Below are 27,473 nucleotides of genomic sequence, written 5' to 3'. Positions count from 1 at the left end.
GATGCGCCACCTACTTTTTCGCTGCAGTGTAGATCAAGTAAAGCTTGACTGCAGAGAAACGATGTAATGTCGGAAAGCTCACTCGCGACAACAGAAAGTGATACGAGAACTAGAGAAATGCTTGAGTGCCCATAGACCGTATGCCACATCCCGCCAAAACGGGAGCAGGGTTCCTCATTTCGCCGCAAGCGCTATCTTATAAAAGTGGCTTGTTGGGCGAGTTAGTGCATGGTGTTTCTTAAAGTTCTTGTAAAAACTTTGGCATTAAAACAAAATGTCTGAAAAAGAAAAGCTTAGAGCAGTGAAATATGTGCCTCAATGCATAAGTAGAGACAAATAGAAATTTCGCGCCACAACATAGAACCTTCGGGGGGACTTTATAGGTTACTCGGAATTTACCTTTTGCGGAGCCAGCAAAAGATAAGTAAACAAAAACTGCGATTTAACCTTCTGCGGCTGCGGACAAAGAGAGAAGCTAAACGTCTTAGAACATTTGAAGTAAATCAATGAATTTGAAACACTTTCATTTTGAGTATTATATATAGGCGGTGTCTCAGGCACCAAGTTAAAAAGAAAACACTTATTCAACAATTATTAACAAGTACATGCACGCTGCTTAGAGTCTTGTGGAGGAACCAGCAATAACCCTTTAGTCTCTTGCATACCATTGGACTAATAAAATTACCAAATCTTTATCGCTTGCTCTAATTGCCAAGATGTCAATAGAATCGTAAGAAACGAAAAAGGTGGTGTCCGTGGTGTCCTGTGTTTACCTTTGCCGCGCTTATTTCCGCTGCAATGACTTCTGCAATAATGGGCCGTGTTTACATTTCCTGAGAAGCGAGAAAGCTCGCGTAATGTGAAAAACACCACGTGACAATGCACTCGTGCGCAAGTCATAGCAGCCTGATTAACTTGCCTGAGTGGCAAAGCAAGATGAACAAGAATTTAATCTATAACAAGTTGGGTTAGCAGTGCAAACGGAAGTGCCCTACTATTGCTTTCAGTTTTCGTTATTTAGCGTGATTATTGATGCGTAAGCATTGTATGTCCCGTGAGGCAGAAAAACCGGCGTTCTACACAACGAGTGGTACCAAGACACATCAGCACCAGAGACGTCATCAGCGTCTTGTATGACGCCAGTAGAAAAACAGAATTAAGAACAGAAAAATTATTAGCAAAGTGACTTAAGAGGGAATGAATTGAATTAAGGTGAAGTAAAGTGAATGTAGGTGAAATAAGCTACTTTTAGGTGCATTCAATCCGATTAAGGTGGTTAAAGTGCATTAATATAGATTAAGGTGGATTAAGGTTGGTACAAATTAGGGAAAGGTGGATTAAGGTGGAATAGATTGGATAAGGGTGAATTAAGCTCGATACAAATGAGAGCAAGGTGGAATAAAGTAGATTTACGCTGATACTAATTTCAGCAAAGTTGACTAGGGGATATTAGGGTTGAGATATGAAAGACAAGTACCAAGTATGACGTCACATTTCAGTAAAAAATTCGAGGAATCATTATGGTTTGATAATCGAAACCTTGTTAGGATACTTAAGTCACTGTCAAGTTTTTTTGTTCGAGGCTGTTTAGATGAGTTCCACCACAATTTTCTTGCGGTAATGAAATGCACCAAACGAAGAGTGTCCGAGCTGCGATTTTGCTTGGAAACGTAATGACAAAAGATTATAAAACGAAATTTACATTGCGTATATCTCATTCGAATAGACAATGGCTTACATGCGTGTACCTTTTAACCAGTTATTCGTAAATTTTGTTTTCTCTTCACGTTACAACGGCTCAGCCTAGGATGTCAGCTCAGCCTTTGTACAGGTGCGGTGACGCAAGCTGACGCCGTGGTGCTGCAACGCCGCCTGTGGGGAAGTTATCTGTTAGCACAGCCTTTCTTAGGCACATAAATGATGAAACATAGCAAGGAATGCTGCTTGGTAACGTTATAACAGGTTTAATAGACATCCCTTATGAAACAGCCACCAGACTGCTCTGAAACGTAACCCTAATAGGTGCTGCGTACTAGATGCAAGCAAGCTGCGACTCACAAAACAGTGCCAGAGTGCTTTCGAGTGTTGGGAGAACTCAGTCACACAGCTTTGTTGTATCAGTTGCCAGTTTTAAATGCTTATGTGAAGGTTTCTTTTAGTGCTTTACCCGTATGGAGCGAAAGACGAAAACTGTGGCATGATTTCTCGTCTGCTTACCTCTACAGGTGAAAAAGGATAAGGGTTTTGAAGAAAGCGACACCGCCTATTTACCTCCGCAACCACCTGCAAGTCACAAACTGTCGCGTTTTTGCGTTTTTAAAGTATTTAAACATAGAGAGATGCTTACAATTCAAATTAGCGTAAGACATTCTGATGCCTTTCAGAGGTTGTCGCTGCTGCCTTTTCTAGGCGGTTGTTTACCGTGTAGACCACCAGACACACCAGGACGGCCCTTCATGTGATGAGATGCAGGCCGAGAGTTTGATTATAAAAATCAGTGGCATCATTCTAACAGTGGAGAAAAGTTTATTTCTTTATTCAATTACCTCACAGCCTCGCGAAGGAATAGTGCTTGAAGGGAGTACACAGGGAATTAGCAGAAAGAAATGAGTACAAAGAAATTATACATTGTTAGCGAGTAAATATGAAAGAACAAATATCTAAGAATATAAAACACGCTATATATGAAACAAAACGACTGTGTGAAGTAGCGTAAGTGCCCGTGTAGGTTCTTTTCTGCGCACCGCGGAATCAAGCAGGAGTTAAGCATTAATCCGCATGCCTCATATTTTCTGCCTCATGGCCGAACTACAGTGTAGACAACAACCTGAAAATTGGCGTTATTTCAATGATTCGCCAACTAATGCTTTCAAAACTAAAAAAAAAAGAAGCTTCTGTAGTAGGGACGTCGATAGATCCTTGCAATAACTGAAAACAATAAGATAGGACATCGCAAGCTTAACACCGGACAAGTAAGAAGAGCGCCACATTCAATTATAGGCCTTACATCCAACGACCGATGTAAGGGTGTTTATCGGTTCTTCAAGGATAGGATAGGAATAACTTTAATAAAGTGCCGGCAAACGACGATTCAACGAGTCGTGACGCTGGCCAAGCGTCGACCCGGGGTTATACCCTACTCTGCACTAGCCCAGTTGGGCCCGTTTGTAGTGGGTCATGAGGCTTGTGCTTTTCGAGTGCACCCCGGGCCTGCTGGACGGCCCATAGTTCTTCAAGCTCTTAAGCAAGCTGGAAAAAATAACCTCATATACTTGAGTCACCACCTGTTCTCTCGTAAAGATCTGCAGTTTTTTAGGTCTATTCGAAACTTCGGGGAGACGTGCCAGTAGAAATACGCGGATCCCCCGATCTGATGTCAGGACGCAGTTTGTAAGCGCTTTAAATTCTATTGTGGTGTAAGCCGCATCACAACTCAGAAGCCTTGAAACAACCGGTTTCCGGTTCAAGACGCCATCTGTTCCAACGCCAACTATATGAGCAATCGAGCTCTTGTTGCAGTATAGGGTCTGATTGCGTGCGTTATAAGAGTTTTGAATACACCATTCATGGACGGCGGAGTACAAGGTGCTTGCCGAAAATACTGTTAAAGTCATAGAGGAAGGATTGCAGAGTCCGAACGTTAACTACAGGGCCACGCGGAGTAGTACAGTGTAGTATCCACCACGAACGCCGCCTTGCGATTCATCGAATTAGCAGCCGCAAGGCATTAATAGAGAGAAAATATCGAGGTAGGCGCCATAATGTCAGAAACCACTCGTGGAGCACAAGACGAGCTCAATATTAAGCAGTAAAAACTGTATTAGCAATATGAACAAACAACAAAATGAACACCCAGTAATGTATTAAAAGGCTAGGTTTACCGTTACAAAGCATAGCACATTAAAAAAAGAAATTTCGGCGAGCCAATTTCATTTAGCAGAAAGGACATCACAAGTTCGCTAAGCTCATGTGACACAAATGACAAGGACGATCCTTGCAGTGCAGTATACATTCTGCGAGGACGAGCGTTAGGGTGCTCCTTCGATACCATGGCCCATATCTTCATCGCTGAGGATAATTTTGAAGTATATCTTTCCGTCTTCGAAAAAACGGTCAATATTCAGCTCGGCAGCTTCTATATAGAATTCTAGGTGGAAGTGTTCCAATGAGTCATCGTAGCAGCTGCAGCGAAGAGGAGTAAGGGGAGTCAACCATCGATCTACGCGCTTCCCATTATCCCACACACTCACTTGCCAAAAAGGCGGCCAACACCTAGAGTTCACCAGAAGCCCGTTAAACTCGATCTCCACAATGAGAGCAGGTCCAGAAATACCCACGCCCGCCTTCAAGGCGGCAACCCTAAAGTACGTGTCTCTCATGTGCCACACCGTAATCTCGGCCAACTTTTTCCTCAATCTCCCTTGATACTGAATGATTTCCTCACAGTTTTCGAAGGTCAGATCATAACTCACCGTCCCAATTTGTTTAATCCACGTGGATGTGGTTGACATCGCACTGTACAAACGCCGAACGCCAGGGCGGAAAGTGCGACAGTGAGCAATTACACGGCTGGAGTCAGGCTTCGGGGATGTTTGCCGAGAGTCTTCCGAGTCGGCTAAGAGTTCCAACTTTCGAAGTATCAGCGCCATTTCCGAGCGCAACGACAGCGACAATGACGTGCTGGCTTCCTCCTCCGGACTTTGCAGAAAGGTCAGCTGGTTCGACACGGTCGATGATATCGTGGCTGCCATTTCAGACATGTCACCCTTTAAATTGCGCTCCCATGCTCCGATCTCACGAGTGATCCCGGCGAATCTGGTTCCCTGGCCTCTGACTTGTTCTGTAAGCTCATTCAACTGACTCTGTATAACTGGCAGCAGCTGATCGTGGTTGATACATCCCAACATCGCCTTGACGTCTTCAACGGCATCGTTCACATCTGCAAGGGTCAGCGCTGTGTGCTCCGAGGACTCTGTGATCGCTGAAGAAACACCGGCACTGCATCCGGCCGCGTAGTGCGTTGGCAGGTCTTTGTGCTGGACTCTCTCGCCGCATCGCAAACAATCCACGGTGTGAAATGTGCATGCGTTCTCGTAGTGCTCCAGCATGCGGTCCATGGTGCCCGTGTATTCACAGCCGTGCGCTTCGTTCCAGCAGCACACCTGAATGGAAAATAAAATATAAAGATAACACACATCACTATTTTTGGACGACAAAATATTTTCACTAAAGGGTTCTTGCATCGCTATGCATAACTTTTTCGACGTACCCATACATGAATTCCGGCGCGAACCAGCGTCTACGCTAGATTCCACGGGGAAGCAAACATACTCAAAATCAGCCAGCAGTATCTGTTGCGGTCTAAACATTAAAGATGCCACAAACACGAATATTAAGTCAAGCTGAATCACTTATTTATTCTTCTAAATTGCAAGACAGCTTCTGTAATACAAAAAACAGATTTGTGAGCTAGAATCTACGAAAAAATTAAGCCATACTTCAACTGTTGTTACAGCTTCTAAGTCATCTACGGCGAGAGCAGCATTGTTGTACAGTTAAGACCGCCATCTGCTTCTCTTTTGCTATCTTGCTCCTGAAATTAATGCGCTCCCCAGTATGGGCCGGATAGCTTTTAGAGGGTGGTTTGTAGGGCGGTACACGCTGGGCGGTAGATGTTCACGAATAATGTCTTTAAGTACGATTCTGAAAAAGTAATGTTGGAAACAAAGCTATCGTTTGGAAGTTATTGTTTAGTGAATTTATCTTTTCAATGTACCCAACTTTCATTTCTCACGTTTTAGTGCGAAGTTCAATTGAACGAAAATTGATGTTTGAAGAGAAAATATTCACTTATCATATGAACTGGGCTATTTTCGCATTTCCGCTGCAAATGTCGAATCAAAATGACAATGTCGAAACGTCAGTGTGAAGTCGGACAAATCAATTTATTGCCTTTTTTTACATTTCCCATTTTTGATATATCACACTAAATATGCAGAAATATTGAGTTCCAACAATTTATTTCGCATGAGCCTACATTGAGCTTGGGTTGTTCTAGTTGGTGAAATCGATATATACGGAAAGAAAACCTTCATCATCATCATCAGCCTGGTTAGGCCCATTGCAGGGCAAAGGCTTCTCCCATACTTCTCAAACAACCCCGGTCATGTACTAATTGTGGCCATGTCGTCCCTGCAAACTTCTTAACCTCATCCGCCCACCTAACTTTCTGCCGCCCCCTGCTACGCTTCCCTTCCCTTGGAATCCAGTCCGTAACCCTTAATGACCATCGGTTATCTTCCCTCCTCATTACATGTCCTGCCCATGCCCCCATTTCTTTTTCTTGATTTGAACTAAGATGTCATTAACTCGGGTTTGTTCCCTCACCCAATCTGCCCTTTTCGTATCCCTTAACGTTACATCTATCATTCTTCTGTCCATAGCTCGTTGCGTCGTCTTCAATTTAAGTAGAACCCTTTTCGTAAGCCTCCAGGTTTCTGCCCCTTAGGTGAGCACTGGTAAGACACAGCTATTATACACTTTTCTCTTGAGGGATAATGGCAACCTGCTGTTCATGATCTGAGAATGCCTGCCAAATGCACCCCAGCCAATTCTTATTCTTCTGATTATTTCTGTCTCATGATCCAGATCCGCCATCACTACCTGCCCTAAGTATATGTATTCCGTTACCACTTCCAGTGCCTCGCTACCTATTGTAAATTGCTGTTCTCTTCCGAGACTGCTAAACATTACTTTAGTTTTCTGCAGATTAATTTTTAGACCCACTCTTCTGCTTTGCCTCTCCAGGTCAGTGAGCATGCATTGCAATTGGTCCCCTGAGCTACTAAGCAAGGCAATATCATCAACGTATGGTATTCCCCATTAACTTTCATCCCCAATTCTTCCCAATCCAGGTCTCTGAATACCTCCTGTAAAGACGCTGTGAATAGCATTGGAGAGATCGTATCTCTCTGCCTGACGCCTTTCTTTATTGGGATTTTGTTGCTCTCTTTATGGAGGACTACGGTAGCTGTGGAGCCGCTATAGATATCTTTCAGTATTTTTACATACGGCTCGTCTACACCCTGGTTCCATAATGCCTCCATGACTGCTGAGGTTTCGACTGAATCAAACGCTTTCTCGTAATCAATGAAAGCTATATATAAGGGTTGGTTATATTCCGCACATTTCTCTATCACCTGATTGATAGTGTGAATATGGCGTAATGTTGAGTGGCCTTTACGGAGTGCTGCCTGGTCCATTAATTGACAGAAGTCTAAGGTGTTTCTGATTCTATATGCGATTACCTTAGTAAATAGTTTGTAGGCAACTGACAGTAAGCTGATCGGTCTATAATTTTTCAAGTCTTTGGCATCCCCTTTCTTATGGATTAGGATTGTGGCAGCATTCTTCCAAGCGCTGAGCCGTGCTCCCGCATGGGTTGCAGAAAATAGCGCTAGCCTTTTCTCCTTCCCCTCAAGAACCACTTCTCCAAGACTCCGGTATGCTCGAGGTCATTAGGCATTGCGTATACAGGGTGGCCAGTTTCTCTAGAAGGATCTGCCCACCATCCTTCAACAAATCTGCTGTTACCTGATCCTCCCCAGCTGCCTTCCCCCTTTGCATATCTCCCAAGGCTTTCTTTACTTCTTCCCGCGTTACCTGTGGGATTTCGAATTCATCTAGACTATTCTCTCTTCCATTATCGTCGTGGGTGCCACTGGTACTGCATAAATCTCTATAGAACTCCTCAGCCACTTGAACGATCTCATCCATATTAGTAATGATATTGCCGGCTTTGTCTCTTAACGCATACATTTCATTCTTGCCAATTCCTAGTTTCTTCTTTACTACTTTTAGGCTTCCTCCATTCCTGAGAGCATGTTCAATTGTATCCATATTATACTTCCTTATGTCAGCTGTCTTACGCTTGTTGATTAACTTCGAAAGTTCTGCCAGTTCTATTCTAGCTGTAGGGTTAGAGGCTTTCATACAGTGGCCTTTCTTGATCAGATCTTTCGTCTCCTGCGATAGCTTACTGCTATCCTCTCTAACGGAGTTACCATCGACTTCTATTGCGCATTCCTTAATAAGGCCCACAAAATTGTCGTTCATTGCTTCAACACTAAGCTCCTCTTCCTGAGTTAAAGCCGAGTACCTGTTCTGTAGCTTGATCTGGAATTCCTCTATTTTCCCTCTTACCGCTAACTCATTGATGGGCTTCTTATGTACCAGTTTCTTCCGTTCCCTCCTCAGGTCTAGACTAATTCGAGTTGTTACCATCCTATGGTCACTACAGCGCACCTTGCTTAGCACGTCCACATCTTGAATGATGCCAGGGTTAGCGCAGAGTAAGAGGTCTATTTCATTTCTAGTCTCGCCGTTCGGGCTCCTCCACGTCCACTTTCAGCTATCCTGCTTGCGGAAGAAGGAATTCATTATCCGCCTATTATTCTGTTCCGTTAACTCTACTAATAACTCTCCCCTGCTATTCCTAGTGCATATGCCATATTCCCCTACTGCCTTGTCTCCAGCCTGCTTCTTGCCTACCTTGGCATTGAAGTCCCATCAGTATAGTGTATTTTGTTTTCACTCTACCCATCGCCGATTCGACATCTTCATAGACGCTTTCGACTTCCTGGTCATCATGACTGGATGTAGGGGCGTAGAGCTGTACAACCTTCATGTTGTACCTCTTATTAAGTTTCACAACAAGACCTCCCACCCTCTCGTTAATGCTATAGAATTCCTGTATCTTACCAGCTAGATTCTTATTAATCAGGAATCCGACTCCTAATTCTCGTCTCTCCGCTTAGCTCCGGTAGCAAAGGACGCGCCAGCTAAGAAAAGCTTAGTCAAGCTAAATTTGTAAAGCTCGGCAATAGTACATCGGACACTCTTGTTTTTATGCACGTCGATAAGAAGTAGCGCAACAAATGTTAATGCGGAATTGCGCTCCCCCCAGAAAAATAAAGAACATCAAATGTTGTTTCTTTCGCCATCACCTTCAGGGAGTTCGCTTTCCGGGCAGGGAATTCATAACCGACGCACTCCGCTTCTTCGAATGCCTCTTGATCCAATGGACATTGGCCAACACCCTCTTCGAGACTGGCCGCGTGGCAAGAGTGGCACAGAGCGTGCGAGCACGGCAACAGCACCATCCGTTTCGGGATCATGTTGCAGAGGCCGCATACACGTGAACTGGGAACCTCGTCGACGAACCGCGTCGGTCGCCAGTTGACGCCGGTGACGACATGGTCGCGAAAACGGTGCACCCGTCCCTGTCCATGATCCGGCATGGCGCTGTCTTCAGGCACGAATCCTAAGCTGGAACAAGCGCGCAGTGGCGTTTTCAACCGAGCTTATCGGTTCTGAGTGGTCTCATACGCTATGGCCAAAGACGCAGCGGGGACAGATAAAATAATCCCTGCACCCAGTATAGCGTGAAGTCCCTAGCACTTATCGTACCTCGCCCTTTGCAATGCGGCGAGGAACAAGTGCTTCGTTATCGTCGCCGACAGCCGTCCCATATATTGCCGCGGATGGTGGCGCAGCGGGCGCATATAGATTGTGCTCGTTTTGCACAATCACTTACCAACATGCCGCTTTCCGAAATGGCTAAGCAACTGACACACGGCAACAAAATGACTGACTTCTTATCGTCAGCTAACACGTTGCATGCCGTAAAGAAAGCTTCTACATGTAAACTGGTACCAGAGAAAGGGAAAAGCATACATACGAATACCATATTTAAACAAGCAATGCAGATGTATTTATCGTAGAACAAAACCAAATTTAGAAGTTTAGCCTGAAGGGCAAATCATTGACCGTAAAAGCAAACTTGAGCGAAGCATTCAACAGATCAGAAGGTGTTCTTACTGCATATGGTTACGATGTATTCTCGAGACAAATCGCGCAAGGACACTGGCTGCGCAGTAGGAACAGCGCCCTGACAGCTACCAGCTAGGCGTCTCACAACGCACGCTCAATGAAGAGCACAGCCAGGTGGCGTCGGAGGCATCGAACCTCGATTGCGCACGAGATAAGACCAACGATCAACATTAGTCAGCGCCGTGTTGTTACTATCAGCCAGAGTCCATTAACTCTAATATCTATAATATTGCCACGACCTCGACACAGCTGACAGCCACTCGGAGCCATCCACATGCTAGGCATGTTGGGTGGCTCCCAGAAGAAGACAACGACGAAGGTGCCAGGACAGCGATTTATAAAAGATCTATAACATCGACCTAAGTCTTTTGTGGCTTTGTCTGTGACAAACTGGGGGAGGTGCGGGGTATGCGTCTATGTACTCTGACCCCCAGGAACTGGAAGCATACAACCTACGCAAAAGCACACCGGCTTCAAAGACTGCCTCCGGAATACGGCCTGCAGGATCTGCCGAGGATGTCCACCACAACCGCAAGCCAGACACAGGAGACATACGCTGGTTCTCGAAACCCCACGCTGGCCGCGGCCGTACCATGGTGAGCCTTTTGAGGACGTGGAACACTGGCTCGAGGACTTCAATCGTGTGGCTGACGCCAATTATTGGGACGAGCAGAAAACGTTAAGGAACGTGTACTTCGCCTTAGAGGACTCTGCCCGAACATGGTTCGCTAACCACGAGCCATCCATCACAACCTGGCAAGAATTTCAACGGCAGATACGCGATACGTACAGCAGCCCCGTAAGAAAAGAGCGAGCAGAGCAAGCCCTTCAGAACGGGGTTCAAAGGCCGAACGAAAGCGTAGCCACGTTCGTAGAGGACATGCCGTGGCTTTTCAAGCGTGCTGACCCTGGCATGACAGAAGCGAAGAAAGTACGCCTGCTGATGCATGCAGTGAAAAAGCAGCTGTTTGCTTGAGTGATGCGAAGGCCTCCAGCTCCAGTAACTGAGTTCGTCAGTGAGGCGACAACAATGAAGCGAGCCCTCCAGCAACGCTCCTCGGTCTACGATCGCCAAATCAGCCTGGGATCAGCACCTTCTCTCTCGTTGCCCAATGACACCGATGCGCTTCGAGTGCTTGTGGTAGTGTCGTGCATGAGGAGCTCGATCGACTACAGGGAGTGCGATTTCAACCGACCGTAACATCCCTCACAGATATCGTCCACGAAAAAGACCGCCAGGTGGCACAGCTATTCGTGCAAACCAGACCTGAAGCCGCCCCCCGCAATGACTTATGCGCAAGCAGTTAGGCTACCTGCGCAACCCGGAAACCACCGTAACCCGCCCTCTTCTGAAGAACCGCTGTGTCACTTCCAGGGCCAAGCTTCACGTACAAATATGTACGGGCCCACTAGCCCCCGAATTAATAAGCGAAAGTCAGACGTGTGGCGCACACCTGACTATCAGCCACTCTGCTTCCACTGTGGCGAAGCGGGCCATTTGTACCGTGCCTGCTACTACCGAAGAATAGGACTCCAGGGCTATCACCCCGGCGCTCGTCGCCCACTTGAGGGAGAGCGCCTGAGAAAAATCCAGAAATATCTGGCCAGTCATCCTTCGTCCCTGCCAACGACCCGATCTCTGTCTCCGCAGAGGCACCAGTCACGATCACCAACTCCTCGATGATCGGCGTCACCTAGCCGCTACACTACGTTCTCCACTTCCGTGGGCAACAGGCCCACGGGCCCAAGTCGGGGAAACTAAAAACAGCGACCTCCGGGGGTAGTTCGCGCTGTCCAACGCACTCGGAAAGCTCCTCCGCTGCGACACCCCGACGACGGCGTCGACGACGACGACAACGACGACTGCGTACCTTCGACACCTTCCTTCGAAAACTGTGAACCTGTTTCTGCCGACATACTCGTTTCTGTAGATAACCACCCGATAACCGCTCTTGTCGATACTGGTGCCGATTATTCTGTCATGAACGGACAACTGGTTACTGCACTTCGCAAGGTAACGACACCGTGGCCAGGACCTGAGCTCCGTACAGCCGGTGGTCATGTTCTCACGCCAATCGGCAAACGCGCTGCGAGGGTATAAATTTGTGAGGTCACATTTGTCGGTTCATTTATTATACTGGCAGAGTGCTCTAGGCAGGTCATACTCGGCATGGACTTTCTTCGCGAGTACGACGCAACCATAAACCTTCGCGAGTTGCTTGTCACTTTTTCCAGCGAACACGCAACTCATTCGGACGACGACCACCCACAGTCCACGGTGTAACGCGTTTCGGGTGACTGTGCTACTTTACCACCCCGGAGTACTGCGTTGATCACCGTAGAAACAGACGATCATCCTCACCATCTCGGAATCGCTGAAGGCAATCTGTCAGTCTTGCTGGCTCGACAGGTTTGCGTGGCCCGCGGCATCTTGCAGCTGTCGTCACGGACTGCTCAGATTTTAGTGACCAATTTCAGTCATGAATACCAGCACTTCACCCCACGAACTGCCATCGCCTCCAGTCAGTGACTTTCCCGCTTGTTTACCGGTAGGACACAATGATGGAGATTCTAACTGTGACGTACCAGCCAACAGCAATATTGATGTGAATTCTAAATTATCAGGTGAACAACAGGCTAGCATTCGAAGCCTTTTATAGTCTTTTGCGGTTTCGCTTCAACATCGAAAGTCAACCAAACGCCTATTGCGAAACACAGAATTATTACAAATCCCAATTAAAGACCCGTGCGCCAACGTGCCTACCGTGTTTCTCGTAATGAGCAAGACGCCATCCGAAATCAAGTCCAACAAATGCTCACCGACGATATCATACAGCCCTTCGCCAGTCCATGGGCGTCACCTGTGGTCCTGGTGAAAAAAAAAAGACGGCACACTGCGTTTTTGCGTTGGCTATCGCAAGCTTAACAACGTTACGAAGAAGGACGTTTATCTTCTTCCCCGCATCGGCGACTCTTTGGACAGCCTTCGACCTGCTCGATACTTCTGATCAATGGACCTTCGCAGCGGCTACTGGCAAATAGAGGTTGATGAGCGCGACCGTGAGAAAACCGAACTTATTACGCCTGACGGACTCTACAAATTCAAGGACATTCCTTTCGGATTGTGCTCTGCGCCTGCTACTTTTCGGTGCATGATGGACACGGTTCTATCAGGTCTCAAATGGCAGCCATGCCTTGTCTATTTAGATGATATCGTTGTGTTTTCAGAAACTTTTGACCAGCACCTCCAGCGCCTACAAGCAGCTCTTGATGCAATTCGTACTGCTGGCCTGTCTTTAAAGCTTGACAAATGTCATTTCGGGTATGACGAACTCAAATTTTTAGGCCATGTCGTCAGCTACGAGGGCATTCGACAGACTCCGACAAAACCATTGCTGTTGCTTCGTTTCCAACACCTTCGAACAAACACGAACTCCGCCGTTTTCTAGGGCTTTGCGCATATTATCGACGCTCTGTGGCTAACTTTTCACGGATAGCCGAACCTTTGCAATGGTTGACTAAGGATAATGTTCCGTTTGTCTGGGAGCAGGACCAACAAGAGGCCTTCTGTGAACTCCAGAAACGTCTGCACACACCCCCTGTTCCAGGACACTTTGACGAAGACAGTGACACCGAGTTGCACACGGATGCCAGGAACGTTGGCCTTGGTGCCGTCCTCGTACAGTGGCAAGATGGAGCCGAGCGCGTCATTGCGTACGCAAACCGCACTTTGTCTACAGCTGAAAGGAACTATTCCACTACGGAGAAGGAATGCTTGGCCGTTGTGTGGGCAATTGCTAAGTTCCGACCATATTTGTACGGCCGATTGTTTCGAGTTGTGACAGATCACTTTTCACTGTGCTGACCCGCCAATCTGAAGGATCCATCCGGCCGTCTTGCACGCTGGAGTCTTCGCTTGCAAGAATACGATATGACGATAGTGTTAAAGTCCGGGCGTAAACACACCGACGCTGACTGCCTGTCACGTGCTCCACTTCAACCTTCGCCATGAGACTTTGATGAAGAGGACGCATTTCTGTCCATTTCACAGTATCAGACATCAGCAAGCAACAGCGCGATGACTCAGAACTCCGGCCTCTAATAGACTACCTTGAGAACCGTCTACCAGAGCCGCCTCGTATGTTCATCCGCCAGTTATCCTCGTTTTTTCTCCGCGACGGTGTTCTCTACAAATTGGGCTTTCACTCGACCACAACCGCCTGCCTCCTTGTAGTGCCGTCTTCACTACGTGACGACATCCTACGGGCCTCTCACGACGAGCCATCTTCGGGCCACTTGGGATTCGCACGGAGGTTTTCACGCATACGCCAAAAGTTCTTCTGGCCCAGCCTTCGCCGTGACGTAAAGCAATATGCGAAGACATGCCGCGACAGCGAGAGACGCAAGACACCTGCCGTGCTTCCCGCTGGACTTCTCCATCCCGTGGATCCTCCGCGGCTACATACCCGACAAAGCAGGGTAGCTTCGCGACGGCAGAGTCCAGCTGGAACGCAAAGGCGTAGAGAGGAGTCAAGATTGTGGAGTCGGTTGTTTTGAAAACTTGCTGCGTTCCACAAGGGGAAAGTGATATCACGGCTGAGCATTCGAAGTTTTCTAGCGGCATCTGTCCTTGATAACAGTATCGGCTCCTCTTCGTCCCCTTGAAGAGCCGACCGTGCAGCGTTATCGGCGTGTTCGTTCCCTATGACTCCGCAGTGACTTGTAAGCCACTGAAATGTCACGTGGTGTCCTTTCTCAGTCAATGTATGGATTAGTTCTCTAATCTCAAATACCAGTTGTTCGGGTGGTCCGCGCCGCAGGGCTGATAGCAAAGATTGCAGTGCTGTCTTCGAGTCACTGAATATTGACCATCTTCGAGGTTGTTCTTGGTTGACGAGACGAAGTGCAGCGCGAAGAGGTGCAAGTTCCGCAGCCATGGGTGTCGTTGGGTGACATGTCTTCAAACTGATGGTGGTGGCTTTCGCGGGGAAGACCACGGCTCCAGAGGTACACTGAACAGTTGCCGATCCATCAGTATAAATATGTGCGTGTTCGGCATGCCCCTCGTGCAAAAGGAGCAGAGTTAGTTGTTTAACAGCAGGTAATGACAGCTCAGATTTTTTCCTGATTCCTGGTACGGCGAGCTGCACTGTCTGTACATTGCGCTGACGTCAGTGGTAACTACGCACCAATGTAATTGTTGTAAGTTCGTTTGTCTACTTTAAATGCACGCATTCGCGGACAGATTCATGGCGATTTTATGCCCCAAATCCCATGACTGGACTAGAAAGACGAGGTAAATTTTTTGCTTGCCCGTGCTTTCTATAGGAGTTGTGAAGTCGCGCCAAACGTAGGTAATGCTCGTTCATTACCTACGTTTCAGTTTCATTGTTTCAGTTCAATAGGCAGTAGTAAAGCACACAATCAAGGCCAACTCTTACTGAACGCCATCTCTGCCATTGGGAAAAACAAGCGGAGGACAGAGGACGAAGCCAGCTTACAACTTAATATTGTTTCCAACGTCCCCGTGTATACAACTTTCCCGTGTCCTAATTCACTCTGTCTGCAGCAGCACTTTGGGCAGGACATCAAAATTCACCAGAGGATAACGCGAGTGCAGATGTGAAGCCAACGCTGGAATAAACATATTAATTTTTAAGCCATACCGTTCGTCAACAGTGCGCAACTGAGAGGTAAAAACACTTCGTGAATTGTCTGTTCTTGTAATTGTTCCTCCGTAAGTTCTTCTTTCTGGTTTGACTTCTGCAGGTCGTACAATTGAGGCGTTGCATATATTGAGATGACCCAAGTTCGTAAGGTGGCCGATTCCATCTCTGCCGCGGGCTCATCATTTCGAGAGGTAGGAAGAAGGTTTCTCGCCTTCTTTTATTTACCTGCAGGACACGTATTTGGCCTCCACAAGGTGACCTTAGGAGTGACTATGTGTAGTTGTGAGGTCTGTGTCTGATTTAAATGATTTATGTATCTCAAGTGTCGCTATGGTGGAGCGATTGCCGGCAGCAACTGCAACGCTAATCCCAGCAGTAGCCTACAACCACTCAACTCAATTCAACGAGAGGAGCGAAATGAGAGAACGCTATTATAAATTACATTTACACGCACATGAATGAGCTACACGTGGTAAAAACTTATTTCATGGCACTACACAGTACGGCGTGCTTCATCTCGAGATCATGTTTTGGGGCACGTAATGCCGCATAATTTGTTTTTATTTGCTAGAGTGAACTCTTTCTTTCCATGCATGCAACAGATGTCTTTCCCAACCTCAAGCTGATCTTGCCAGTCGATACAAGCTTGGACGGACTCAGTGCGCAAGGCTAAGTGAACGACAGAACTCTGTCGAGCAGCAAGGTTCAATTCCGTAGGCGCCTCTTTTCCACTTCAAGAAAGAAGAACTTTTGCACATTCATTCATTCATTCATTCATTCATTCATTCATTCATTCATTCATTCATTCATTCATCTGTCAATACAAGCATTGCTTATCCTCCACACACAGAAAACTGAAATGCAAACTGAAGTTCTTGTAAAAACTTTGGTGTTAAAACAAGATGGCTCAAAAAAAAAGCTCAGAGCTGTGAAATATGTGCTTCAGTGCATAAGTAGAGACAAATAGAAACTTCGCGCCACAACAAAGAATCTTCGGGGGGGCTTTATAGGTTACACGGAATTGAACTTTTGCGGAACCGGCGACAGATAAGTAAACAAAAACTGTGCTTTTAGATACCGCGGCTGTGAACACAGAAAGAAACTAAACTTTTTAGATCATTTCAATGAATCAATCAATTCTGGACATGCTAGTTTTGAGTAGTATATATAGAACGTGACACAGGCACTAAGTATAAGAATATTTATTATTGTGGAATTATGAAAAAGTGCGTGCACGCTGTTTAGAGAGGGATTGAGAAACCAACAATAATCATTTAGTATCTTAAATGCAATTGGACTAACCAAATTAACAAATTTCTATCATCATCATCATCAGCCTGGTTACGCCCACTGCAGGGCAAAGGCCTCTCCCATGCTTCTCCAACAACCCCGGTCATGTACTAATTGTGGCCATGCCGTCCCTGCAAACTTCTTAATCTCATCCGCCCACCTAACTTTCTGCCGCCCCTTGCTACGCTTCCCTTCCCTTGGGATCCAGTCCGTAACCCTGAATGACCATCGGTTATCTTCCCTCCTCATTACATTAACAAATTTCTATAGCTTGCTCTAATTGTCAAGATGTTAGTAGAAGAGTAAGAAACGAAAGCAGTGCCCCTGGTGGCCTGTGCTTACCTTTGCCGTGTTTATTTCCGCTACAATTACTTCTAAGGAAAATGGGGCGTGTTTACATTTCCGGAAAAGCGGGAAAGCCCGCGTAATGTGAAAGACACCACGTGACCAGGCACTCGGGCGCGCGCGAAAGCAGCGTCATTAAACGGGCTCAGTGGGAAAGCAAAATGAACAAGATTTTCATCCATAACACGTTCGTACTGCATACGAAAGTGCTCTATTTTATTTTTAGTTCGCGATGTCTTGCATAGTCATTAATGCGAAATATTAGATGTCCCATGAGGCAGAAAAGCCGGCGTTCTAGGCAGCGAGCGGTACCAAATGACATCAGCACAAGTTACGTCACCAGCGCGTTGTATGACGTCAGTAGAAATACAGAATTAAGATTATAAAAATTATTAGCTAAGCGACTTAAGAGCGACTGAAGTGAATTATGGCGAAGTAAAGTGAATGTAGGTGAAATAAACTACAGAGAGGTGCATTCAATGGGATTAAGGTGGTTTAAAGCGCATTAGGGTAGATCAAGGTTGGTACAAATGAGAGCAACGTAGATTAAAGCGGATTACGACTGGTACAAATTAGAGCAAGGTTGACTAGGGCAAATTATGGTGGAGTTGTGAAGGACACATGGCAATGTTTGAAGTCACATATCAGGACATATCCAATTAGAGAAGTCATAATGCTTTGATAACCATAATCATGTTAGGATACATAGGTTACTCTCAATTTTTTTAAACGAGGCTGTTCAGATGTGTACCGCAACGGTTTTCTTGCTGGTGAAACGCACCGTCTTCGTTGATCACCAGCTGTAAATCAAACCAAGTGCGTGTGCGAGGTGCTAGTTTGTTTTGGAACGTAATGAAAAAAGATTGTAAAATAAAATTTACCTTGCATATTTCTCATTCGAATAGACGATGGCTTACATGCCTGTTCCATTTGAACCTGTTATTCGTAACTTTCGTTTCTCTCTTGACATTATAACGGCTCCGCCTTGGATGTGAGCTGTGCCTTTGTACAAGTGCGGTGGCGCAAGCTGGTGCCGTGGTGCTGCAACCCAGCCTATGGGGGCAGTTATCTCTGAGCGCAGCTTGTCTTATGCACAAGAATGATGAAACATATGAAAGAGTTCGGGTTGCAAACGTGATAAAAAGTTGAATACGCATCCCCTACGAAACAGCCACCAGACTGCTCTCAAACGCAGCTCTAACAGGTGCTGCGTACTGGTTGCAAGCAAGCTACGACTCAGAAAACGGTGTATTAGTGCTTTCGATGGGTGGGAGGTTTCATGTATCGGTTGAAGTGCGTTTTTGAAGGTTACATTTATAGCTTTATTCGTATGAAGCAAAGACGAAAACTGTGGCATGATTTCGTGTCTGCTCGCCGCTACACGTGTAATAGGAAAAGTGTTTTGAAATTGACACCGCATATCTACCTCCGCGACCTCCTGCGATTCGCAAGCTGTCGCTTTTCCCGATTTTAAAGTATTTAAACACACACAGATGTTCATTGAAATTAACTAAAACGTTCCGATGCCTTTCCGAGGTTGCTCCAGCTGCTTGTTCATGGCGATTGTTTACAGCCGCGAGTTTGACTTTAAAAATCAGTAGTATAATTCTCACAGTGGAGAAGAGCTTAAATGTCCGTGTAGGTTGTTTTCTGTGCACCGTAGAATCAAGCAGGATTTATGTATTAATCTGCATGCCTCATACTTTCTGCCTCATGGCCGAACTACAGTTAATACAAAGCTCTATAAGAACTGGCATTAAAGCACTGATTCGCCAACTAATGCTTTCAAAAATGAAACAAATGAGCTTCTGTACTTGGGAGGTACATAGATCACTATAATACCTGAAAACAGTAAAATAATATAGGACACCGCAAGCTTAACGCAGGAAACGTAAGAAGTGCACCAAGTTCAATTATAGTCCTTAGAAAGCAGAAATGATGAAAAGACCCATGTGAGGGTGTTTATCGGTTCATCAGTCTCGAGCAAGCTGAAAAAATAGCACTTATATTCTTCAGCTGCCCCCTGTTCTATCGTACAGATCAGTATTTTAGGTCTCCTCGGGTCTTCGGGCTGACGTGAACGTAAAAATACGCGGATCACTCGCTGTGATGACACGATGGAGTTTCGTAAGCACTATCAATTCTATTCTGGTGCAAGCCGCATTGCAACACAGAAGCATCGAAACAACAGATTTCCTTTTCAAGACGTCAGCTGCACCAACACCAATTATCTGAGCAATGGAAATGCTGTAGCAGTACATGGTCCGATTGCGTGTGTTATTAAAGGTTCGAATTGAATTTAATTTTATTTCTAGTTCATTCAAACGACGGTACACTGAGACTAAAGGCACAAAGCCTGACTAAGGACTCAGCCCCCACGAACGACAGGTTTGACAGCAGGTCGCACACATATGCACAATTTTGCGCGCTACAACAGCGTTGGTTACTGAAAATTTATGGTAGCAATGTCCATGGTCATTCGTTTCTTCAAATTTATAGTACAATGTACAGTAACGGCTAAGTGCAAGTAAGCATTTGAGATGGTAATGGTAGGCTAAAATTGTACAATAATATACGAAATAAACGTCAGCTAATTTATGGAGCAATATAGAGCAACAACATGCGCAAAAAAATAAAACATCATAATTGTGTGCCAAAAGTCATAAAACACTGGGAACAGTACGTGGATGCAAACATATTTATGTTAATACAAAACCCAACAATAGATATTAAATGAAATCATGTGAATCCTGAAAAGAAAAATTCTGTAATTCATGGCAGAAACATTTTTCACTTCCATTACACGCATTTATTAAACATTAAAGTGTATCTCTTCCCTATCTAACCAATCTCTTATTATTTCTTTAAATGTCTGTTAAGAAGTGTTTAAGGATACAGATGCACTGTAACTGTTCATTATTTTTGTGGACTGATAGAGAAATGTTTGTTTCCCGTAATTGGTCCTTGCTTTTGGTGTGTGTCGTGAGCTGTGCAGCAACGAGTATCCGGAGAGGTTACATTCACTACATTGAGCGCTTGGATTTCTCTTTTGGATTTCTAGAAGAATTTTCATATATTATATCCTTTCCGCACGCAGCATATCAGTTTTTTGGAATAGTGGACCAGTTCTTAGGTCTGAAAAACGGCCATAGTCATTTGCATATAAGCGGATAACTCTTTTTTGTAAGGTAATCATTATCGTGTAATTTGTTCTGGTGGTTGTACCCTAAACCAATTTCCCGTAGCAAAGCTTTGAATAACTAAGTGCATTATACAGTTGTTTTTTCAGCCAAAGAGGGATCAGGTGTGCAATTTTATAGATTACACCGATGTTTTTTGACAATTCACCGCAAAGGGAATTTACATGTGTATTCCATGATAATTATTCACTGAAATGTAGTCCCAGAAACTTTTGTTGTTTGACCTGTTTAATGAGGTAGTTGTTAATGCAATACTCCGTTCATCGACAGAGTACAAAGTGCTTCTGAATATAATGTTTAAAGTAATAAGCGAAGGCCTGAACACTCCGAACGTTAACTTTGACCGAACACTTCAGATACAGCACAACGCGCAGTACTGCAGCTTGGTATCCACGGCGAACGTCAGGTTGCAACCAATGGCTGCAGCCGCCGAACGACAATATAAGAGAGAAGATATCGAGGTGGCTGCCATAATGTCATAAACCACTCGACGGCACAAAAGGAGCACAATATTAAGGAACACGAACTGTAACGTAATAAAAGAACAGGTTGACGGTTACAAAGCAAAGCAAATCTTGAAAGAGAAATTTCGCAGAACCAATTTCATTTAGCAGAAAGGACATCAAAAGTTCGCTAAGGTCATGTCACACCCATGGGGACTGGCAATTACGATCTAGCAGTAAAGTACATATTCTGAGAGAACGAACGTTAGGGTTGCCCTTTGACACCACCGTCCATATCTGTATCGTTGAGCCAGATCTGGAACCCTATCTTTCCCCCCGGAAGTAACCGTCTTTTCCCAGCCAGGCAGTACCTATGCAGAATTCGAGGTGAAAGTGTAGCAATGAGTCATCATGGCGATTGCATGAACAATCTACGGCACGGGAAGTCAAGAAACGATGATCCTGTATTGCACTATCCCACACGCTTACGCGCCAAAAAGGCGGCCAACACCTAGAGTCCACCAGCATCCCGTTAAACTCGATCTGCACAGCGAGACTAGGTGAAGGAATATCGTTGCACTTGAAGACGGCAACCGTAAAGTACGTGTCTCTCATGTGCCGCACCCTAATCTCAGCAAACTTTCTCCTCCATCCCTGATATTGAATGATTTCCTCACAGTTTTCGAGGATCAGATCACACTGCACTTGGGAAAATGTTTCACACGACGCCTTTATGGTTGACAGCGCACTATGTAAATGTAGATGGGGATAGCAATATATGCTGCAATGAGCAATTACACTGCTGGAATCGGGCTTCGGGAAAGTTTGCCGCCAGTGTTCCACATTGACTAAGCGTTCCAACTTTCGAAGTATCAGCGCCATTTCCGAGCGCAACGACAGAGAGGGCGACGTGCTGGCTTCCCCCTCCAAATTTTGTAGAGATCTCAGCTGGCGTGAGACGGTCCAAGAGATCGTGGCTGCAACTTGAGCTATGTCACCCTTTAAATTGAGCTCGGATGCTCCGATCTCACGAGTGATCCCAGCGAATTTGGTTTCCTGCCTTCTGACTTGTTCCGTAAGCTCATTCAGCTGACTCTGAATCACTGGCAGCACCTGGTCGTGGTTTAGACAACCCAACATCGCCTTCACGTCTTCAAGTGCATCGTTCACGTCTGCAAGTGTCGCTGCTGTGTGCTCCGAGGACTCTGTGATCGCTGCAGAAACACGGGCACTGCATCCGGCCGCGTAATGCGTTGGCAGGTCTCTGTGCTGGACTCCCTCGCCGCATCGCAAACATTCCACAGTGTGAAATGTGCACTCGTTCTCGTAGTGTTCCAGCACACGGTCCACGGTGCCCGTGAACTCGCAGCCGTGCTCTTCGTTCCAGCAGTACACCTTAATAGAAAATAAATATTATAAATACTACAACACAATTTTTGGACAACAAGATATTTTTACAAGAGGCGCGTTGCTTCGCTCTTCCTGCCATTTAAAACGTAGCTTTACATGAATTCCGGTGCCGACCAACATATACGCGAAATCCTATAGGGAACTAATGCTCTAGATCCCCCAAGCAGTATCTGTCTTTCTGCAAACATTAGGAGGCATCAAACCTAAACCGCAGGTTACGGCCAATCGCTTAATTGTGCTCCTAAATAGCAATACAGGTACTCCAACACTTAAAGCAGGTTTGGTAACCTAGAATCGAGGAAAATATATACCACACTTTATTAATTCTTCCAGCTTCTTCTCATCTCATGTCAACTCATTTACGGCGAGAGAAGCATTGTTGTTCAGTGAAGCCCGCCATCTGCTTTTCGCTTGCTAACTTGCTCCTAAAATAAATGCGCTCACCCAATGCGGGCCAGATAGCTTTTATAGGGCGGTCTGTAGGGGGAAACAGGGTGGGCGGTAGCTACTCAGGAATAATGTCTTAAAGAAAGAATTTGAAGCAAAAGTAATGTTGGATGAAAAGCTATTGTTTAGAAGAATCAGCAGTGAATTTATCTTTGCCATGTAGAAAAATTTATTTGATGTTTTAGTGCGTAGTGCTAGACAGGAAGAATACTTTTTGAAAAGAAAGGGGTCATTAATCACTACACGAAATGGACCGATTTCGCAATATCCCTTCAAATATCGCGTCGAAAGAACAATACCGAAACGTTTTTTTTTTAATTGTAGGGTTTTACGTGCCAAAACCACTTTCTGATTGTGAGGCACGCCGTAGTGGAGGGCTCCGGAAATTTCAACCACCTGGGGTTCTTTAACATGCACCTAAATCTAAGTACAAGGGTGTTTTTGCATTTCGCCCCCATCGAAATGCGGCCGCCGTGGCCGGGATTCGATCCCGCGACCTCGTGCTCAGTAGCCCAACACCATAGCCACTAATCAACCACGGCGGGTAATACCAAACATCAGTATGAAGTCGGACACATCAATTTACTGCTTTCTTTGCACTTCCCTTTCTTAATCTATCACACTAAAAATGAAATATCATTGAGGCCCAAGACAGTGTTTCACATAAGGCTACATTGAGCTAGTGTTGTTCTAATGCGTGAGTTTTGATAGATATAGAAAATTAAGGTTCGGCAATAGTAAATCGCACATTCTCATCGTTAGGCATGTAGATAACAAGTAGCGCAATCAATGCTAATGCCAAGTTCCCCTAGTCCCCAATTCCTCCCCGCACATCCCAAAAGAAGAAGGTCAAAAATTATTTTTTCCTGCTCACCTTCAAGGTACTCGCTATCCTTGTAGGAAATTCATAACCGACGCCCTCCGCTTCTTCGAATTGCACTTGATCCAATGGACACTGGCCAACGCCCCCGTCGAGACTGGCTGCGTGGCAAGATTCGCACAGGGCGTGACCGCACGGCAACAGCACCGTTCGTTTTGGGATCATGCAGCAGAGGCCGCATACACGTGAATTCGGTACCTCGTCGACGAACCGCGTCGGTCGCCAGTTAACGCCGGCGACGACGTGGTCGCGAAAACGGTGCACCCGTCCCAGTCCGTGATCCGGCATGGCGGTGTCCTACGACACGAATGCTAAGCTGGAAAAAGAATGCAGAGGCGTTTTCAACGGCGCTTATCGCTTCTCAGTCGTCTCATACGCTATGGCCAAAGCAGCAGCAGGGTCAGATAAAATGAGCCCTTCACCCTGTGTCGTGTAAACTGCCGAGTACTTATCGTACACTTGACCTTTGCAGCGCGGCGAGGAACAAGTTCTTCGTTATCGTTGCCGACAGACGTTCCTTTTATCTACCGTGGATTCCGCCGCAGCGGGTGTTCATAGCTTGTGCTCGCCATACCGCTTTTCGATATGGCTAAGCAACTGAGACACGAGGAGAAAATGACTGACTTCTTATCGTCGTTGAACATATTGCACGTCGTAAAGAAATCTTCTACATGTAAACTGATATCAGATAAAAACAAAATCAAAAATATGAATAGCATATTTAAATAATGCCGATGTCTTTATCGTAGAAAAAAACGATATATAGAAGTTTCGCCCGACGGTCGAATCATTGATCGCATTAGCAATGTTGAGCGTAGCACTTCAATTTCTGAGACGGTCTTACTACTGTACGTGGTTAAGATGTATTGGCGGAACACATCACGCAAAAATTAAAAAATTATGGGGTTTAACGTGCCAAAATCACTTTCTGATTATGAGGCACGCCATAGTGGGGGACTCCGGAGATTTCGACCACCTGGGGTTCTTTAACACGTACCTAAACCTAAGTACACGGGTGTTTTTGCATTTCGCCCCCATCGAAATGCGGCCGCCGCGGCCGGGATTCGATCCCGCGACCTCGTGCTCAGCAGCCCAACACCATAGCCACTGAGCATAGCCACTCCGGCGGTGCAGAGGAAACAGCCCCCTGACAATTGCCAGGCGTCTCACAACGCACGCGCGATGAATAACACTGCCAGGTGGCGTTGCGAGTATCGAAACCCGATTCTGCTCGAGATGAGACCGACGATAAACCATCAACGTTAGTCAGCGCTGTGTTATTATCATGAGCAGCATCTATTTTATCTAATATCTCTTATATGTATTCTATGTTCTCAAAACGTTGTAAAAACGTCTTACGGCGTATGTATAGACCCGACATCTACATATAAAATTGATGCACTTTATACGAACCGTGGAAAACGGAGGACGGGATGCTAATTTAATGTAATCGCAGGCTTGTGTTACTGCTTAATATGCTGACATCGCCTAATGTTAACAGCTGCTGCATTACTTTATGTTGGTGCCATACGCTCATGCCCTGTGCATGGGACGGTATTGCTTGTGTTGAAGCAATAAAAGGAAATGAATTAGGTTGACTTCGTTTCCTGGATGGAACTAAACCACCGTCCCTGCTAGACATATCACTACATCCATACCCGAGCCGTCATTCCGCATACTCAGTAAACAAGATGATTCTGTCCCGTTACGATGCAAGTGGCATTACAAGTAAGCGTTTATACACAACGTAACGCTTGACGCTTAATCAGCCTACCCCCAATGCCATGTCAGGACTATTTGCCCCATTTCATGAATGCGTTGGTAAATGTCCTTTGACAGTTGCGTCCCCAACTCATTTATAAGTGCCACTTAGGACAGCACTCAAACGCGACCGAATCGGTTTCTTTTTATTGAGATCATTAGAAACATTACAGGTTGTTAATATTCAAAAGGAGGTCCCAAATGCCAGGCTGCTCGAGCCCAACAGCTGCGTGGGATGCCAGTCTTGAGGGCTAACATAGCTTGAAAAAATGTATTCTAGGAATTGCGCAAGAACTCATAGAAATACAACACTTCTAGTGCTTCACTGCGTACGCCTATTGAAGCAATGCCACAGAATATAATTCCACTTTTCAACATACACGCAAAAAAACAACCATACAAATTTGCCTGTTATACTCACGAAGCTGCATCGACTAAAGCGCAGGTAAAGCAAGTATACATCGAATAATTTCGCCATCCCTTACCAGTGACAGTGCTCGAACATCTACGTTGGTTAAGCTGACGGAAGTAAATGATTTTCGCTGGAAGCGTTCGCTAAAATGCTATGTCTACACTTTCCATACTCATGCGAGTCTTGCATCAATACTAAATTATTGTTGCAATAGAAACAGACGTCACTCTTGCACTGAAACGGAGGGGCTCATTTTTTACTGTCAGAGGGTGCCAGCCAGAGCACCCGACCACGCTACATATAGCATAACCAGGAAGCCAGCCATGGAGCCAGCCATACAAGGAGCCACGCAGGCAGCCAACTGGTTGTTTAATCGGGCAGACGCTGAGCCATACAGCGAACGAGACATTCGGTTGAATTAAGCGTTGGTAGTTAATGTCGGCCGCATTTAAGATGTATGAAAGAGCTAGTATAAATAAGAACAGTTCCAGCAGATTCTAGTTACACAATACGATAAATCAAAGAAGAAAATTGCACGCTGCAACACACTTGAAAGTGGCGAACAGCCACACATTAAACCCGGCAACCGTTCCTTTACTTCGGCAAGCAGTTTCAAAAGTGCCATATTTAACAATCACTTCTTTTATCTGTACCTTCGACTTTCACCTGCAGAATAAAGCGAGTGGAGCATTTAGTGAAGCAATGAAGGGGGCTAATTGGTGAACGTTCATCGTTATATTGCGCTCAGTTTTACAAACACGATATTAAGGAAGGACAGGACGTGGACGGACGTAGCGCAAACTACCAACTGTTTAATACAGTTAAAGAACGCGCTTATATACAAGGAGATATGGTGCGGGGGGGGGGGGGGGGGGGGAAGGGTACATATAAAAAGATATGACAAGGTGACTACATGTGATCATAGTTTGGGTCAGTCATACATCGTTCACATGCACCCGTTCGCCCTGGCAAACTCGCCCTCAGCTTTGATAAGCGCGATGGACGGAGTGCTTACGCACATCTCCTTTTCTTGAGCTATCGCAAGCGCCTCCCATATTTCTCGCTCCGTTTTTGTTCATGATGTTCCAATGACTGTGGTGCTTTCTAGTAGCAGGGAGCATTTGCATTGCTGGCAATGTGCGGCCAAGTTGCTAGGTGCTGTCAAAAGCTGGCGCGTGTATTTGTGCTCCCGTAACCTATCATTTAGACAACGTCCAGTTTGCCCAATGCATACCTTCCCGCAATCTAGTGGGATTTGGTAAACAACTGAAGTAGCGCATTCCACGTACTTTTTCACATGCTTAGTCTGACAGACTGTAGCACTAGAGTTGGCCTCTTTGGACCCTGCGTTCACCTTCTTGCACATGCCTTTTAGTTTTTGCGGGGCGGAGAACAGAACTTGAACATCATGGCGTTGGGCTGTCTTTTTTATCCTATCTGACAAGCCATGGATGTAAGGCAACACCACGTGTTTTTTTTTTCAATTTTTCCTGTGTTTTCTGCATTTTCCTGTTGGCTCTGATTTCGGGCAACAAGTTTTCACAGATTTGCACCACCATGCTGTTGGGGTACCCACTGTTAAGCGGATTACTTGCAAATCGATGCTCTCCCTCATGGCATGGCGGCATGATTTTTCAATTGCTTGACTGATGCAAGCCCTGGCGATGCCCCTTTTTATGATTTTAGAATGGCAAGAGTCATACCTCAGGGTTTCTTTTTCTCCTC

General features: G+C 45.7%; 1 protein-coding gene across 2 annotated transcripts; it reads right to left on the bottom strand.

The window, feature by feature from the left end:
- Nucleotides 1-2,552: 2,552 nt before the first annotated feature.
- Nucleotides 2,553-26,072, bottom strand: LOC142557387 (uncharacterized). Of its 2 annotated transcripts, none has more exons than XM_075669187.1 (2): nucleotides 23,570-26,072; nucleotides 2,553-5,162 (listed from the first exon to the last, which is right to left on the bottom strand). In XM_075669187.1, exons 1-2 carry the CDS (start codon nucleotides 23,861-23,863, stop codon nucleotides 4,029-4,031), a joined length of 1,428 nt encoding a protein of 475 aa, XP_075525302.1. In that variant the 5' UTR covers nucleotides 23,864-26,072; the 3' UTR covers nucleotides 2,553-4,028. The 2 variants fall into 2 exon arrangements, with proteins under 2 accessions (XP_075525302.1, XP_075525303.1); XM_075669188.1 differs by lacking the exon at nucleotides 2,553-5,162 and adding an exon at nucleotides 19,489-22,233 and having other exon boundaries at nucleotides 23,570-24,481.
- Between the last annotated feature and the right edge of the window lie 1,401 nt (nucleotides 26,073-27,473).

This window comes from Dermacentor variabilis, chromosome 9 (assembly GCF_050947875.1).
Source record: "Dermacentor variabilis isolate Ectoservices chromosome 9, ASM5094787v1, whole genome shotgun sequence".
In the NCBI taxonomy this organism is placed as follows: Eukaryota; Metazoa; Arthropoda; class Arachnida; order Ixodida; family Ixodidae; genus Dermacentor; species Dermacentor variabilis.
Note: the sequence above shows the minus strand (reverse complement) of the source record. Positions and strands in the feature narration are given on the sequence as shown.

Bases quoted from the DNA above. Each gene is read 5' to 3' on its own strand.
- LOC142557387 (XM_075669187.1), bottom strand. From the start codon at position 23,863: ATGCCGGATCACGGACTGGGACGGGTGCACCGTTTTCGCGACCACGTC. The intron at 5,163-23,569 runs GTGAGCAGGAAA...TTTTCCATTCAG, and splicing joins GGATAGCGAGTACCTTGAAG to GTGTGCTGCTGGAACGAAGC.